This window comes from Pongo pygmaeus, chromosome 16 (assembly GCF_028885625.2).
Source record: "Pongo pygmaeus isolate AG05252 chromosome 16, NHGRI_mPonPyg2-v2.0_pri, whole genome shotgun sequence".
NCBI lineage: Eukaryota > Metazoa > Chordata > Mammalia > Primates > Hominidae > Pongo > Pongo pygmaeus.
The window spans coordinates 70921524-70938408 of NC_072389.2; the positions used below are offsets into that span (position 1 = coordinate 70921524).

The following is a 16885-nucleotide window of genomic DNA, read 5'->3' on the forward strand; positions in this document are numbered from 1 at the left end:
ATTCCATTCTGGAACCATCACTCCAATTGGAAATGCTCATACTAAAGAAATAACATGGTCCCTTTAAACTTAAAAAAAAAATGCATTTTGATAGTTTGCTATATAACTTCATTTGCTTTAGCATTCTGAGAAAATATTTAAACAAGTACAGGAAAAAACGCATACATTTATCCAGATGTCTGTTGTTTCTTCATAGATAATTAGTGGCGTCACAGAATCAGGCACTGACTCAATGAGTCTCTGCCTTTCCATAACATCATCTTCTACTGGGATAAATAATTCAGGTGAGATCAACACTATCTGCAGGCGAGTTTGGGAGCGATCTAGTAGGATGGACCAAGCACTATTTAAATAAATAAAAGACAAGAATCAGAAATAAAGCAAGCTATCAGAAAAAGATTCCCCTATTATCTCCTTTGGCACCTATCAATTATATCTGTAATCACCATGAAAGAACTGCTTTAGTGTATATTAAATTATCACTTACAAATAGTTAATTAAAAATACACTTTAAGCTTGAATAGAATTTATAAAAAGTGGCTTTCTTGAAATTTCCAAAACCATAGTTGGTCTGTGAAAAGTGTTTTATCCCTGTAGGCTGGCATGATGGCTCATGCCTATAATCCCAGCACTTTGGGAGGTCAAGGTGAGAGGGCTGCTTGAGGCCAGGATTTCGAGCTTACAGTAAGCTACGATCATGCCACTGCACTACAGTCTGGGTGACACAGAGAGAGACCCTGTCTATATAAACAAAAGTTCTGCCAAGTGCAGTGGTTCACACCTGTAATCTCAGCACTTTGGGAGGCCGAGACAAGAGGATCATTTGAGCCCAGGAGTTTGAGACCAACCTGGCAATACAGTGAGCCCTTGTCTCTACAAAAAATAAAAAAAATTAGCTGGACATGGTGGCATGTCCCCATAGTCCCAGCTACTCAGGAGGATAGCTTTAGCCGGGGAGGTTGACGCTGCAGTGAGCCATGATTGCACCACTGCACTCCAGCCTAGGTGACAGAGTGAGACCCTGACTCAAAAAAAAAAAGTTTTCTCCCTTTAGTATCAATGTCAACAAATGCCAGTCTTGTGAAACTCCTGTTGTCTACATTAGACACAGCAACTATTTATTTGTAATCATCTTCATATAAAGCTCTACAATTATACAATTTAAAAAATACACATTTATGTCTGAGCCTTAAAGCCATATGATTTAATCACAAATAACACTGTGAACCATAACTGGCTGAGGATAAAGACAGAATTAAACTGCAGTGCACCTATGCCTATAGGATCACAAATGCACAAATCCACTTAATTCAAGAAAAATGCCTTGTGTAGTAGTAACTGTGCTGCAAATTTACATGTGAAGGCAGCTCCAACTACAAGGCAAACCTAATAGCACAAATATTCCAAAGCTCTGGATCCTAAATTAGTTATAAAGAAGTAACAATTTAACATACGCACTATTTTCCCTCGGGAGTCCATCCAGCTCTGGCAATATATTCAACTCCTTCAAATAGAATCTCAAAAGGTTGAATTAGTTCCTTATCTATGACATCTATGATCTATTAAAAAAGAAAAAAAAGAATCTAGTTATAGAAGATTTAGATAAATAATTAGCTTGCTAGTCTACTTTAACACTTTATCCAAAAAGCAGAAAATTTTTCCAGAGTTAGGTATTAAAAAGGCACAAAGGATATAGCAAATCCAGGAGTAAATTCTGGGTTATCTATACTGGTACTTAATTTCTGTGCCTAAAAAAGTTATAAGCACTTTTAACACAGCCTAAAAATCTATTTCTTTGAGTTGATACTAACAGAACACTTGATAATAACTAGTAAAATCAAGTTTTAATCACCTTAGACTCAAGTATCCAGAAAAATAATAGTCCCTAGTTCCCTATATTTCACATATATATATACACTAATTATATTTTATTTATACATATATATGTATGTGTGTATATATATATATTTTTTTTTGAGACAAGGTCTCATTCTGTTGTCCCGGCTGGAATGCAGTGGCTTGATCACAGCTTACTGCCTTTGCAATTTCCCAGGCTCAAGTGATCCTCCTGCCTCAGCCTCCTGAGTAGCTGAGACTACAGTTAAGGTGTGTGCTTGTAATGAAATTAAATAAAATATTAATTTTTAAATTTTTTGTAGAGATGGAGTCTCCCTATGTTGCCCAGGCTAGTCTCAAACTCCTGGGCTCAAGTGATCCTTGAGACACTGGAGAGTCTCACTCTGTCACCCAGGCTGTAGTGCAGTGGCACCATCTCGACTAACTGCAACCTCTGCCTCCCGGGTTTAAGTGATTCTTCTGTCTCAGCCTCCCGAGTAGCTGGGATTACGGGTATATAACACTGCACCCAGCTAATTTTTGTATTTTTAGTAGAGACAGGGTTTCACCATGTTGGCCAGGCTGGTCTCAAACTCCTGACCTGAAGTGATCTGCCTGTCTGCCAAATAGTTGGGATTACAGGTGTAAGCCCCCGTGCTTGGCCCATTTGTGTAATATACTAAAGAAATAGTTCTGGATAAGCAAACTTTTTTCTAAGTCTAGTAAACACAATTTAAAAAATAAATAATTTTTAAAAACTGTGCAAAGGATCTGAATAGACAGTCCTCCAAAGAAAATATATACACGGCTAATAAACACAGAAAATGATTCCCAACATCGTTAGCCATCAGAGAAATGTAAATCAAAACCACAATGAGATACCACTTAAAACACAATAGGGGCCGGGTGTGGTGGCTCATGCCTGTAATCCCAGCACTTTGGGAGGCCAAGGTGGGCGAATCACAAGGTCAGGAGATTGAGACCATCCTGGCTAACACGGTGAAACCCTGTCTCTACTAAAAATATAAAAAAATTAGCCGGGCATCTTGGCGGGCACCTGTAGTCCCAGCTACTCTGGAGGCTGAGGCAGGAGAATGGCGTGAACCCAGGAGGTGGAGCTTGCAGTGAGATGAGATCGCACCACTGCACTGCAGCCTGGAGGACAGAGCAAGACTCCATCACAAAAAAATAAATAAAAAAAATAAAACACAATAGGATGGCTATAGTAAATATAATGGACAACAAGAAGTATTGGTGATAATGTGGAGAAACTGGAAATCTCATCCACTGCTTGTGGGAATATAAAATAGTGCATGCTGAGTGTGGTGGCTCACACCTGTAATCCCAGCACTTTGGGAGGCTGAAGTGAGAGGATCACTTGGGCCCAGGAGTGCAAGACCAGCCTGGGCAACATAGGGAAATCCTGTCGTTACGAAAAATAAAATTAGCGGGGCATGGTGGTGTGTGCCTGTGGTCCCAGCTACTTAGAAGGCCGAGGCAGGACGATCACTTGAGCCTGAGAGGTTGAGGCTGGGTTGAGCTGTGATTGTGTCACTGTACTCCAGGCTGGGTGACAAAGTGAGACCTTTCTCTTTTTTGTATTTTGAGTAGAGACGGGGTTTTACCATATTAGGCAGGCTGGAGACCTTTCTTCAAAAAATAAAATAAAATAAAATAAAATAGTGCAGCCACTTTGGAAGAACACTTCAGTGGTTCCACAAAAGGTTAAAAAAATAGTCATCAAATGACTCAACAATTCTACTCGTAGGTATATACTCCAGAGAAATGAAAACATAAGCCCACACAAAAACTTGTACACACATACTCATGGCAGCATTATTCGTAATAGCCATAAAATGGAAACAATCAAAATGTTCATCACCTGATAAATACAATATGGTATATCCATATAAAGGTATTATTCATCAATTAAAAATAAATGAAGTATTGATACATGGTACAACATGGATGGACCTTGAAAACAATCTAAGTCAAGGAGACCAAACGACATATTGTATGATTCCACTTATATGAAATGTCCAGAATAGGCAAATTTATAGAGATAGAAAGTAGATTAATGGTTGTCTAGGTTGGGCACAGTGGCTCATGCCTGTAATCCCATCACTTTGGAAGGCCGAGGTGGGCAGATCATGAGGTCAGGAGTTTGAGACCAGTCTGGTCAACATAGTGAAACTAAAAATACAAAAAATTAGCTGGGTGTGGTGGTGTGCCTGTAATTCCAACTACTCAGGAGGCTGAGGCAGGAGAATCATGTGAACCCAGAAGGCGCCATTGCACACCAGCCCAGGTGACAGTGCGAGACTAAAAAAAAAAAAAGGTTGCCTAGTGCTCTAGTGCTTGGGGGATATGACAGGGGATATGAGCAGGTTGGGGGATGATGGCTCAGGAGTATAGGGTATCTTTTTGAGGTAATAACAATGTTCTAAAACTGCCTGTGGTGATGGTTGCAAAACTCTGTGAATATACCAACAGCCACTGAATTTTAAAGTTTAAATAAATAAATCATATTACATGTGAGTTATATATCTCAGTAAAGCTGTTTTTAAAAAAGTCTAGAAGAGGAAGACTGACTCGGGAGCCTCTCTCTCTCTGCAGGAGAGAAAGCTATTCTCTTTTCTCTTTCTTTTGCCTGTTAAACCTCCGCTCTTAAACTCAAAAAAAAAAAAAAAAAAAAGGTCTAGAAGAGAAGACTGTTTTTTACCTAGTCTTATGTGCATGTAGCTTATAAGCACTTGGCTGTCGAAATGGAAAGCAGTAGTACAAATTAACTGTGGGATATTTAATGCACCACAGACATCTACCCAACACAGAAGGTAACCAGTCAATAACTACCTTTTTTTTTATTTTAACATTAATCTGGAGAATAAAGGCAAACAGAAAAACTATTGGAAAGGAGTGGTTAATATGCATATCCCCATATTCCCATCTTATGAACCAGCAGGATGATTTGCAAGTAAAAAATCAGGTCAATCTAAAATCATGATCCACAGATATCTCAGCAAGTTCAGCAAGTCCAAAAATAAAAAAGTGTATCAAAGAACCCTACTGGGCTGAATAGATTAGTCAAATGACGCAGAAGGTCAACTCAGCATTTTATACTTACCCTTCCTTCAGCATCAATCATTATTTCTGACATCTTAAAAGTGACTTTAGGATTTGCTGTACCTTTAGAAAGAGACATAAATGATAGTAATGTTTATCTAAAATTACTCAAATTAATTTTGCCAGATCAATCCTCTTTACACTTTAGTTAAGTCAAGAATAACGTATAGGTCGGGTGCAGTGGCTCACGCCTGTAATCCCAGCACTTTGGCAGGTTGAGGCAGGTGGATCACCTGAGGTCAGGAGTTTGAGACCACCCTGGCCAACATGGTGAAACTCCGTCTCTACTAAAAATACAAAAATTAGCTGAGTGTGGTGGTGTGCGCCTGTAATCCCAGCTACTTGGGAGGCTGAGGCAGGAGAATCACTTGAACCTGGGAGGTGGAGGTTGCAGTGAGCTGACATCGTGCCACTGTCCTCCAGCCTGGGTAACAAGAGTGAGACTCCATCTCAAAAAACAAAAAAAGAAAGAAAGAAAGAGACAGAAATGAATAGTAATGCTTATCCAAAATTACTCAAATTAATTTTGCCAGATCAATTCTCTTTACACTTTAGTTAAGTCAAGAGTAACGTATATGCCAGGCACGGTGTCTCACGCCTGTAATCCCAGCACTTTGAGAGGCCAAGGCAGGCGGATCACTTGAGCTCAGGAATTCAAGACCAGCCTGGTCAACATGGTAAAACCCCATCTCTACAAAAAATACAAAAATTAGGCAGGGTGCAGTGGCTCACGCCTGTAATCCTAGTACTTTGGGAGGCCGAGGCAGGTGGATCACCTGAGGTCAGGAGTTTGAGACCAGCCTGACCAACATGGTGAAACCCCATCTCGACTAAAAATACAAAAATTAGCCAGGTGTGGTGGCACGTGCCTGTAATCCCAGCTACTTGGGAGGCTGAGGCAGGAGAATCACTTGAACATGGGAGGTGGAGGCTGCAGTGAGCTGACATCGTGCCACTGCCCTCCAGCCTGGGTAACAAGAGTGAGACTCCATCTCAAAAAAAAGAAAGAAAGAAAGAAAGAGACAGAAATGAATAGTAATGCTTATCCAAAATTACTCAAATTAATTTTGCCAGATCAATTCTCTTTACACTTTAGTTAAGTCAAGAGTAACGTATATGCCAGGCACGGTGTCTCACGCCTGTAATCCCAGCACTTTGAGAGGCTAAGGCAGGCGGATCACTTGAGTTCAGGAATTCAAGACCAGCCTGGTCAACATGGTAAAACCCCATCTCTACAAAAAATACAAAAATTAGGCAGGGTGCAGTGGCTCACGCCTGTAATCCCAGCACTTTGGGAGGCTGAGGCAGGTGGATCACCTGAGGTCAGGAGTTCGAGACCAGCCTGACCAACATGGTGAAACCCCATCTCTACTAAAAATACAAAAATTAGCCAGGTGTGGTGGCACGCGCCTGTAACCCCAGCTACTCCGGAGGCTGAGGCAGGAGAATTGCTTGAACTCGGGAGGCGGAGGTTGAAGTGAGCTGAGATCGTGCCACTGCATTCCAGCCTGGGTGACAGAGCAAGACTCTGTCTCAAAAAAAACCAAACAACACACAAAAAAACGGCTGGGCGCAGTGGCTCACGCCTGTAACCCCAGCACTTTGGGAGGCTGAGGCAGGCAGATCACGAGGTCAGGAGCTCGAGACCAGCCTGGCCAACATGGTGAAACCCTGTCTCTACTAAAAATACAAAAATTAGCCAGGTGTGGCGGCGGGCGCCTGTAATCCCAGCTACTCAGGAGGCTGAGGCAGGAGAATCGCTTGAACCTGGGAGGCGGAGGTTGTAGTGAGCTGAGATCGTGCCATTGCACTCCAGCCTGGGTGACAAAGCAAAAAAAAAAAAAAACAAAAAAACAAAATACAAAAATTAGCCGCACCAGGCTGGTCGAGCTACTCAGGAGGCTGAGGTGGGAAAACGGCCTGAGCCCAGGAGGCGGAGGTATAGTGAGCCAAGACCACACCACTGCATTCCAGCCTTGGCAACAGAGAGAGACTGTCTCAAGAAAAAAAACGAAAAAGAATAATGTAGATGGTCAGGGCTTTACTACACAAGAATCTCAGAGCCCCATCTCAAATTCATACTTTTTGAATATCAAAAAATAAGAGGTTCGGCCAGGTGCAGCAGCTCATACCTGTAATCCCAGCACTTTGGGAGGCCGAGGTGGGTGGATCCCTTGAGGTCAGGAGTTCAAGACCAGCCTGACCAACATGGTGAAACACCATCTCTACTAAAAATACAAAACTCATCCGGGCGTGGTGGTAGGAACTTGTAATCCCAGCTACTCAGGAGGCTGAGGGAGGATAATCACTTGAGCCCAGAAGGCAGAGGTTGTAGTGAGCCAAGATCACACCACTGCATTCCAGCCTGGATGACACAGCAAGACACTGTCTTAAAAAAGTAAAATAAAAATGAGGTGCTTGCCCATCAACCAACAAGTGGATTAAAAAAATGTAGTATATATACAACATGGAATACTACTCAACCATAAAAAGGAACAAAATAATGGCATTCACAGCAACCTAGATGGAGCTGGAGACCACTACTCTAAGTGATGTAACTCAAGAATGGAAAACCAAGTATCATGTTCTCACTGATAAGTGGGAGCTAAGCTATGAGGACACAAAGGCATAAGAATGATATAATGGACTTTGGGGACTCCAGAGGAAGGGTGGTGGGTATGAGGAATAAAAGACTACACATTGGGTACAGCGTACACTGCTCGGGTGACGGGTGCACCAAAATCTCAGAAATCACCACTAAAGAACTTATCCATGTAACCGAAAACCACCTGTTCCTCAAAAACTATTGAAATAAAATTTAAAATAGAAAAAAGGGGGGCTGAAAAGAGCAAGAATGAAATAAAGTGAAAAGTGAAATTATGTATTATTTTTACAACTGAAATGCTGTAAGAAGCAAAATGGAAAAAAAATCACTTATTATGAAAAGTATCACTTAAAAATCATTATTTGCTAGCAAAGACACCTTCTTTTTTTTTTTTTGAGACAGAGTTTCACTCTTGTTGCCTAGGCTGGAGTGCAATGGCATGATCTCAACTCACTACAACCTCTGCCTCTTGGGTTCAAGTGATTATCCTGCGTCAACCTCCCAAGTAGCTGGGATTACAGGCATGCACCACCACACCTGGCTAATTCTGTATTTTTAGTAAAGATGGGGTTTCACCATGTTGGTCAGGCTGGTCTCAAACTCCTGACCTCAAGTGATCCACCCACTTCAGCTTCCCAAAGTGCTGGGATTACAGACGTGAACTACCACGCCCGGCGCAAAGATACCCTCTAATTCATTCCTTGAGGAAACCAATTGTGTAGACATCCCTACCTTTGAAAAGAATCAAAAAGATCACTCTTTAATTCAAAATCTATTTTTGTGATACTTAGTGAACAACCCATCGTAAATAAGGCTGGAAATGACCAATGTTGTTGGCTACACCTTTGGATGACTACAGAAAGAATCTTATTTGGAAAGAGGAAATGAGTGAATATAAATGCCAATGGAGTACAGTACCTGTTTTAGGATAACGGAATGAATCTGCCCTCCTTGTTTCCAACATAGGGGATGTAACATGAATAATTTCCACCTCAGATTCATCATTTTCTTCATATAGAATTCTAAGAATTTTACCACCACTGGGAGCTTAAAAGAAATTTAGATATTGAAAATTTAGAAGAATTATTCCAGAGAGTAGTCATAAACAACTGTTCCTTCTAGTGTCAGATTTCTTATAGTGAAGAATAACTTCTGTATAAAATATGCTGCCTTTTTTGTAGGAAAATATCACTAGTCTTTGTAGTAGCAAGGTGAGTTATTGTTAAGCCACTTCTTTTGGAGGGAAAACAACTGGAGATGATATGTATACCTATTTTTAAAAGAGGGAAAAACATTTTTGTAGGACTTTGTTCTTGCATACCATAAAATGCATTCTTTGTTGAAAAATGAAATATTTAATTACATGTATAATATTTCCTATTAAAAACATAAATACTACTTAAATACAGTTCAGTTGTTTTGAATAGTTTCTGTATTTATGTCAAAATCATCTTCTAACAAATACAACAAAACATTTCACATCTTAAAATAAAATGTCCAAATCCAAGACATGGCTGAAAAGTATTTTTCAGGGTTTCTTAGAGAAGCGTTCAGACTGCTAGCTCCAAACCATGAGTAGGTCATGAAATCTGTTAACGGGTCATAATCAGTATTTTAAAAAATACAACACACAAACCACAACCTGGGCAACATGGCAATACCCCATCTCTAAAAAAAAAATACAAAAATTAGCTGGGTGTAGTGGCTTGTGCCTGTAGTCCCAGGTACTTGGGAGGCTGAGGTGAGAGGATTGCTTGAGCCTAGGAGGCGGACTTTGCAGTGAGCTGAGATTGCACCACTGCACTCCAGCCTGTGCAACAGAGATCCTGCCTCAAAAAAAAAAAAAAAAACCCAAAAACAAAAACAAAACAATATAACAGTATCAGGGAGCATTACACATAAGTATTGCTTCTTGAAATTTGTTTTCAGTTTTATCTATACAGTATATGTATTAGGCCACAATAAAAGTACACTTCTAACTGGATCATGGTCAAAAAGTTTGAAAGCCATGCTTTAGTGAGCTTCTTCTCAGAGAGTGAGATACTTGTGAATTTGCCCCAAGAAGGTGAGGAATTTGTTCCCTTTTATCCTATCCATTCATATACTGATTGGGTCATCTGTTTAACAGACTCTCTAGTCAATCACATATTTTTTTAGCAACACATTAAGGTGTGGTTTTTTGTTTTTTTGTTTGTTTGTTTTCGAGACAGAGTCTCGCTCTGTTGCCAGGCTGGAGCGCAGTGGCGCGATCTCAGCTCACTGCAATCTCTACCTCCCGGGTTCAACTGATTCTTCTGCTTCAGCCTCCCGAGTAGCTGGGACTACAGGTGCGCACCACCACACCCAGCTAATTTTTTGTATTTTAGTAGAGATGGGGTTTCACCATGTTGGCCAGGATGGTCTCGATCTCCTGACCTCGTGATCCGCCCGCCTTGGCCTCCCGAAGTGCTGGGATTACATGCGTGAGTCACCGCGCCCGGCCAAGGTGTATTTTTTATTTTGCCACCAATGCTGCCAGCATTACCAAGACCAGCCTCTAGGAGAAAAACTGGCAAAGAGAATTGAGGGGCCAGAGGCATTAAGCCACAATACAATGGTTTTTACTAGACTTCATTATGATGAAATATAATCTACATTTTTTTTTTTTTTTTTTTTTTTGAGACGGAGTCTCGCTGTGTCGCCCAGGCTGGAGTGCAGCGGTGTGATCTCGGCTCATTGCAAGCTCCGCCACCCAGGTTCATGTCATTCTCCTGCCTCAGCCTCCTGAGTAGCTGGGACTACAGGCGCCCCCCACCACGCCTGGCTAATTTTTTTTTTTTTTTTTTTTTTTAAGTAGAGACGGGGTTTCACCATGTTAGCCAGGATGGTCTCAATCTCCTGACCTCGTGATCCACCTGCCTCGGCCTTCCAAAGTGCTGGGATTACAGGCGTGAGCCACCGTGCCCAGCCATAATCTACATATTTTTGAGACAGAGTTTTGCTCTCATTGCCCAAGCTGGAGGGCAATAGTGTGATCTTGGCTCACTGTAACCTCTGTCTCCTGGGTTCAAGCGATTCTCCTGCTTCAGCCTCCCACGTAGCTGGGATTACAGGTGCGTGCCACCATGCCCAGCTAATTTTTTGTATTTTTATTAGAAACGGGGTTTCATCATGTTAGCCAGGCTGGTCTCGAACTCCTGACCTCAGGTGATCCGCCTGCGTCGGCCTCCCAAAGTGCTGGGATTACAGGTGTTAGCCACTGCGCCCAGCCTAATGTACATATTTTAAATAACTACTGGCATGAATCAATCATCATCACTTTGGAATCTATTATCCACTTTCGAATCTATTATCCAAGATTTAGAATCTGTGCACTTAAATGACAGTTGAATCTTACAATACTTTAATTGACCCATAATATATTATTTTGAACCCCCTTACTTGTTTCAGCTTTTGGACACCACCAATAGCCAGAATATCTATCAAATTCTTCTTGGAGAACAAAGGTAGCGACTCCAGCTGATCTGGCATCTTCTTCCATGTTGGCTAGCTCTAGACAAATATAAAAGGCAAAATTATCACAGAAAGCTATCTTTTCATAGGTACAAAGCAAAATGATTCAGTTTGTTTGGAAAGGTGGCTGGAGTACGGTGGCAAACTCTGGAGCTGAACGGACTGAGTTCAAATCTGGGGTCCATCATGTATGTACTGTCTGACTTTGGGCAAATCATCCAATCTCATTCCACTGCAGTATCCCATTTGTAAATGAGAAAAGGCTACCTTGTGAGGTTGATATGAAGATTAATTAATTCACATAAAGCACTTAGAACAAAGCCTGGACCACAGTACATGCTCCAAATAAATGTTATTATTTTCCCAATTAGCAGGATCATGGAAAACAGATTACATGAAAAGGAGCACAGTATAGGGGACATGTAACTCTCTTACACAGAGAAGTATATCTTAGACCTAGAGTGAATCTTATAGGTCATATAATTCAACCATTCTTCTTTCATCTGATTCAACTGCAGCAGCTCAGCTTTCATCTGTTTTACACTTACGTTTCCAGCAAATATTTGAAGGGGACTCTTGTTTTAAAAGAAAACCACAAAGCCATAATTATATAAGATTTTGAGGCCAGGAGTGGTGGCTCATGCCTGTAATCCCAGCACTTTGGGAGGCCGAGGAGGACAGATCACAAGGTCAGGAGTTTGAAACCAGCCTGGCCAATATGGTGAAACTCCGTCTCTACTAAAAATACAAAAATTAGCTGGGCATGGTGCCAGGTGCCTGTACTCTCAGCTACTCGGGAGGCTGAGGCAGGAGAATCGCTTGAACCCGGGAGGTGGAGGTTGCAGCGAGCCAAGATCACAACACCACTGCCCTCCAGCCTGGGTGACAGAACAAGACTCCGTCTCAAAAAAAAAAAAAAAAGATTTTGTGTCATGAGGAAATGTTTACAATATACTTGAATAAAATAAATCAGATTATTGAATAGCATTTATACTGTGATTCCATTTATAAAAATTCATTTTTAAAAAGTGCTGATATAAACTGAAATACGGTTATCTCCAAGTAGTGAGATTTTGAGTAGGCTTTAAAAATTGCTTTATAATTTACAAATTCTTAAATGTACTGTTTATTTCTGAAAAATACACATACTTGTATGACCACATCCCTATCGCCACTTACACTTCTAGTACTCATGCTCCTTCCCAGTCAAGGCCCAGTCCCAACCCAGAAACAATCACTGATCTGATTTCTATCACCAGAGGTTAGGTTTGCATATTCTAGAAGTTCATGTAAATGAAATCATACAGTATGTATATATTTGTGTTTGGCTTCTTTTGAGTTTCAATATTGTTACATGTGTCAGTAGTTAATTCCTGTTTACTGCTGAGTTGTATTCCATTGCATACCATAGTTCTTTTATCTGTTAATAGATATCTTGCCTGTTTCCAGTTTCTGGCTATTATGACTAAAGATGATATGAACATTTTTTTTTTGAGACGGAGCCTCGCTCTGTTGCCCCAACGGGAGTGCAGTGGCGTGATCTCGGCTCACTGCAAGCTCCGCCTCCCGGGTTCACGCCATTCTCCTGCCTCAGCCTCCCGAGTAGCTGGGACTACAGGCGTCCGCCACGATGCCCGGCTAATTTTTTGTATTTTTAGTAGAGACGGGGTTTCACCGTGTTAGCCAGAATGGTCTTGATCTCCTGACCTCGTGATCCACCCACCTTGGCATCCCAAAATGCTGGGATTACAGGCGTGAGCCACCGCACCCAGCCACATTATTACTGTGTAAGAATTTTTGTGGGCCAGGCGCTGTGGCTCATGCCTGTAATCCCAACACTTTGGGAGGCTGAGGAGGGCAGATTGCTTGAGCTCAGGAGTTTGAGACCAGCCTTGGCAACATAGTGAAACCCTGCCTCTACAAAAAATACAAAATTTAGCCAAGTGTGATGGCAAGTGCCTATGGTCCCAGTTACTCAGGAGGCTGAGGTAGGAGAATCGCTTGAGTCTGGGAGGAGGATGCAGTGAGCCGAGATCACGCCACTGCACTCCAGCCTGGGTGACAGAGTGAGACCATGTCTCAAAAAAGAAAAAAAAAAGGGAATTTTTGAGAACATGTGTTTTTGTTTCTCCTAAGTAAATACCTACGAGTAATATGGCTGGTTAGTGTGGTAAGTGTGTGTTTAACTTCATAAGAAAGTACCAAACAGTTATCCAAAGTATTTCTATTATTTTATATTCTTACTATCAAAGTATGAAAGTTCTTCTCCAACATTTGGTGTTCTCAATATTTCTCACTTTAGCCAGTCTAGTAGGCATTACATATCTCACAGTAACTTTAATTTTTATTTTATTTTTGAGACAGGGTCTTGCTCTGTCACCAAGGGTAGAGCAGGGGTGAGATCTCGGGTCACTGCAGCCTTCATCTCCTGGGCTCAAGCAATCCTCCTGTCTCAGCCTCCCAAGTAGCTGGGACACAGGCATATGTCACTAAGCCCAGCTAATTTTTAAAAAAAATTTTGTAGAGATGAGGTCTCATTATGTTTCCCAGGCTGGTCTCAAACCCGTGAGCTCAAGTAATCCTCTCACCTTGGCCTCCCAAAGTGCTAGGATTACAGGTGTGAGCCACTGCACCTGGCCTGATTTTAATTTTACCAGCAAGTTTTATTATTTTTGCTTATTTATATTTTCTATATAGTCTGACATAATGTACAGTACAAACCAATGATTTTTTTTATCCAAAAAGTTTGAATCCAAAAAGAAATATTTGGAATTCAGAATTTGGGAGAGCTCTCTTTTCTTTCCTTTTCTGTTTTCTTTCTTTCTTTCTCTCTCTTTTTTTAGATGGAGTTTTGCTCTTGTTTACCAGGCTGGAGTGCAATAGCGCCATCTTGGCTCACCGCAACCTCCACTTCCTGGGTTAAAGCGATTCTCCTGCCTCAGCCTCCTGAGTAGCTGGGATTACAGGCATGTGCCAACACCCCAGCTAATTTTGTATTTTTAGTAGAGACACGGTTTCTCCATGTTGGTCAGGCTGGTCTTGAACTCCCAACCTCAGGTGATCTGCCTGCCTTGGCCTCCCAAAGTGCTGGGATTACAGGTGTGAGCCACCATGCCCGGCTGAGATTTTTTCATATATTGTACATCTACCATAATACATTATGTAATATCTCCAGCAGGGTAACCAAATACCTTATAATCATATACACCAATATTCCTGCAGCAAACTTATGAATAGGCACACTACACAGATAAGCATATTAAGTTTATCAATATCCTCAGGTCACTTCAGGTCAGGTGTTACTGCCAAATGAGTTTTAGTAACAACCTAATGAAAACTAAGCTCAGTTTTCAAAGTGTTTTGAATTCTGGAATTAATTATAGAGCCAAGACTATGAAGATAAGTAACCCCCATTTGTATCTTCCTACTGTTTATTATAGACTTCCATTATTATTTATTAAATGAATAAATAGTATAATCTCATCCTCTCAGTAAGTCATTTGAGAGCAGAAGCTAGGATTTTATTACTTTTAAATTCCTCTATCACCAGGCAAAGAATAAACGCATGTACATACTGACAGACCAAATCCATCTCAAGTGGACTTTCACTTAGAAATCTATTGTAAGTGGAATAAGCTGATAACATTAACTCCCTACCTACTTTCTATCTAAGCACATACTTACACAACACTTACTATGTTTCAGGTACTACCCTAAATATTTCATAGATATTAACTCATTAAAGCCTCCTAACAACCCTATGTTGATGTGCTATTAATTAATATATATTTTTACAGATGTGGAAACTAAGAGATGGGTTAAATAACCTGCTCAAGGCCACACAGGTAATAAATGGTAGACTTGAAATTCAAACCAGTTCTATACTCTCTTTTTTTTTTTTAGAGACAGGGTCTCTCTCTTTCATCTGCCACCAAGGCTGGAGTGCAGTGATGCAATTACAGCTCACTCCAAGGCTGGAGTGCAGTGGTGCAAATACAGTCACTCCAAGGCTGGAGTGCAGTGGTGCAACAGAGCCTGACTTCCCATGCTCAAGTGATCCTCCCACCTCGGCTCCCAGAGCAACTGAGAAATGGGTGCATGACACAATGTCTGGGTAATTTTTATTATTTTTTATTTTTTTGTAGAGACAGGGTCTCCCTACATTGCCCAGGCTGGTCTTGAACTCCTGGGCTCAAGAGCTCTTCCCGCCTTGGCCTCCCAAAGTGCTGGGAGACCTCATCTCTACAAAAAAAATTAAAAATTAGGTAGGCGTGGTGGCACACACCTGTAGTCTCAGCTATTCAGGGGTGCTGAGGTGGGAGGATTGCTGCAGCCCCGTGAAGACTGCAGTGAGCCAATAGGAGACCCTGTCTCAAAAAAATTGGAAGAAAAAAAAAAAAAAAAGGCATGAAAAAATGGCTAGGATTTCCAAAACAGATTTACTAACTACCAACCTAATCTTTCTACTGCCATTGGTAGTAGAACAGCTGTTCTGATTTCCTGACTTCAAAGGGAGACCCATTAAACACCAAAATCTGTACTTTTAACTTAAGATTTTCCCTACTCCATCCCCTTTTCTCTATACTATGCTCTAGATTTAGGCCATATAACTTGGATAACTGCAACAGTCAAGCTTTGGTGTTCCTGTCTCTACCCATGCTTCTCAAATTTAACCTCCACAAAGTATCCAGAACAACTTATCGACAATATGATTATGATGATCACACCACTCAACTGTTAAAAACTTTTCCATGGACCTTCATATCATGATAAAGTCCACGTTCATTTACAGAAGATATGGTCTACCCTTGTCCTGGCCCTTATCTGCCAATCTTTTGCTACTTCTTGACTCAGAACTTATGCTTCAGAACCTTCACACTGCTTCTAACTCCTCACAAACACCATGATGTCTTTTGCATCAAGACCTTTCTCATGCAGTCCCCTTGTCAGGAGCGTACTGGATAATATATAGACATTACTTAGGATCAGTTTAGGTGTCATCTTTTCTGGAAAGCCTTCCCTGACCACTGTCCCACATTGGTGCTCTTATAAAACCTTATGTCTGGCCAGGTGCTGTGGCTCACGCCTGTTCTCAGCACTTTGGGAGGCGGAGGTGAGCGGATCACTTGAGGTCAGGAGTTCAACACCAGCCTGGTCAACATGGTGAAACCCCGTCCCTACTAAAAATACAAAAATTAACCAGGTGTGGTGGCGTGCACCTGTAATCCCAGCTACTCAGGAGGCTGAGGGATGAGAATCACTTGAACCCAGGAGGCGGAGGTTACAGTGAGCTGAGATAGCCCACTGCACTCCAGCCTGGGCAACAGAGCGAGACTTTGTTGCAAAAAACAAACAGACTGAGCACAGTGGCTCATGCCTGTAATCCCAGCACTTTGGGAGGCCGAGGTGGGTGTATCACGAGGTCAGAAGATTGAGACCACCCTGGCCAACATGGTGAAACCCCGTCTCTACTAAAAATACAAAAAAATTAGCCAGTAATCCCAGCTACTCGGGAGGCTGAGGCAGGGGAAATCACCTGAACCCGAGAGGCGGAGGTTGCAGTGAGCAGAGATCACACCACTGCACTCCAGCCTGGGTGACAGAGCAAGATTCTGTCTCAAAAACAAACAACAACAAAAAAAGAACAAAAAAAAACAAACTTGAAAGAATATGTATCATTTTGTTATCCTACCTGTAACATATCTGTTAACAATGACTTTCTTTCTTTCTTTTTTCTTTTTTTTTTTTTTTTGAGACGGAGTGTTGCTCTGTCGCCCAGGCTGGAATGCAGTGGCGAGATCTCAGCTCACTGCAAGCTCCGCCTCCTGG

The 16885-nt window shown here is 41.5% G+C and overlaps 1 protein-coding gene across 8 annotated transcripts in view; it reads right to left on the minus strand.

The window, feature by feature from the left end:
• The window catches only part of DPP8 (dipeptidyl peptidase 8), a 76163-nt gene that overhangs the window by 37592 nt on the left and 21686 nt on the right, over nt 1–16885 (minus strand). For 7 of the 8 annotated variants that reach the window (XM_054450212.2, XM_063652290.1, XM_063652289.1 and 4 more), the window contains exons 7-11: nt 10985–11095; nt 8483–8611; nt 4961–5022; nt 1459–1559; nt 166–343 (exon numbers count right to left, since the gene is read on the minus strand). In XM_054450212.2, coding sequence (XP_054306187.1) covers nt 166–343; nt 1459–1559; nt 4961–5022; nt 8483–8611; nt 10985–11095 — 581 coding nt within the window. The remainder of the gene's footprint in view (nt 1–165; nt 344–1458; nt 1560–4960; nt 5023–8482; nt 8612–10984; nt 11096–16885) is intronic. The other variant, XM_063652288.1, reaches the window with a different exon arrangement.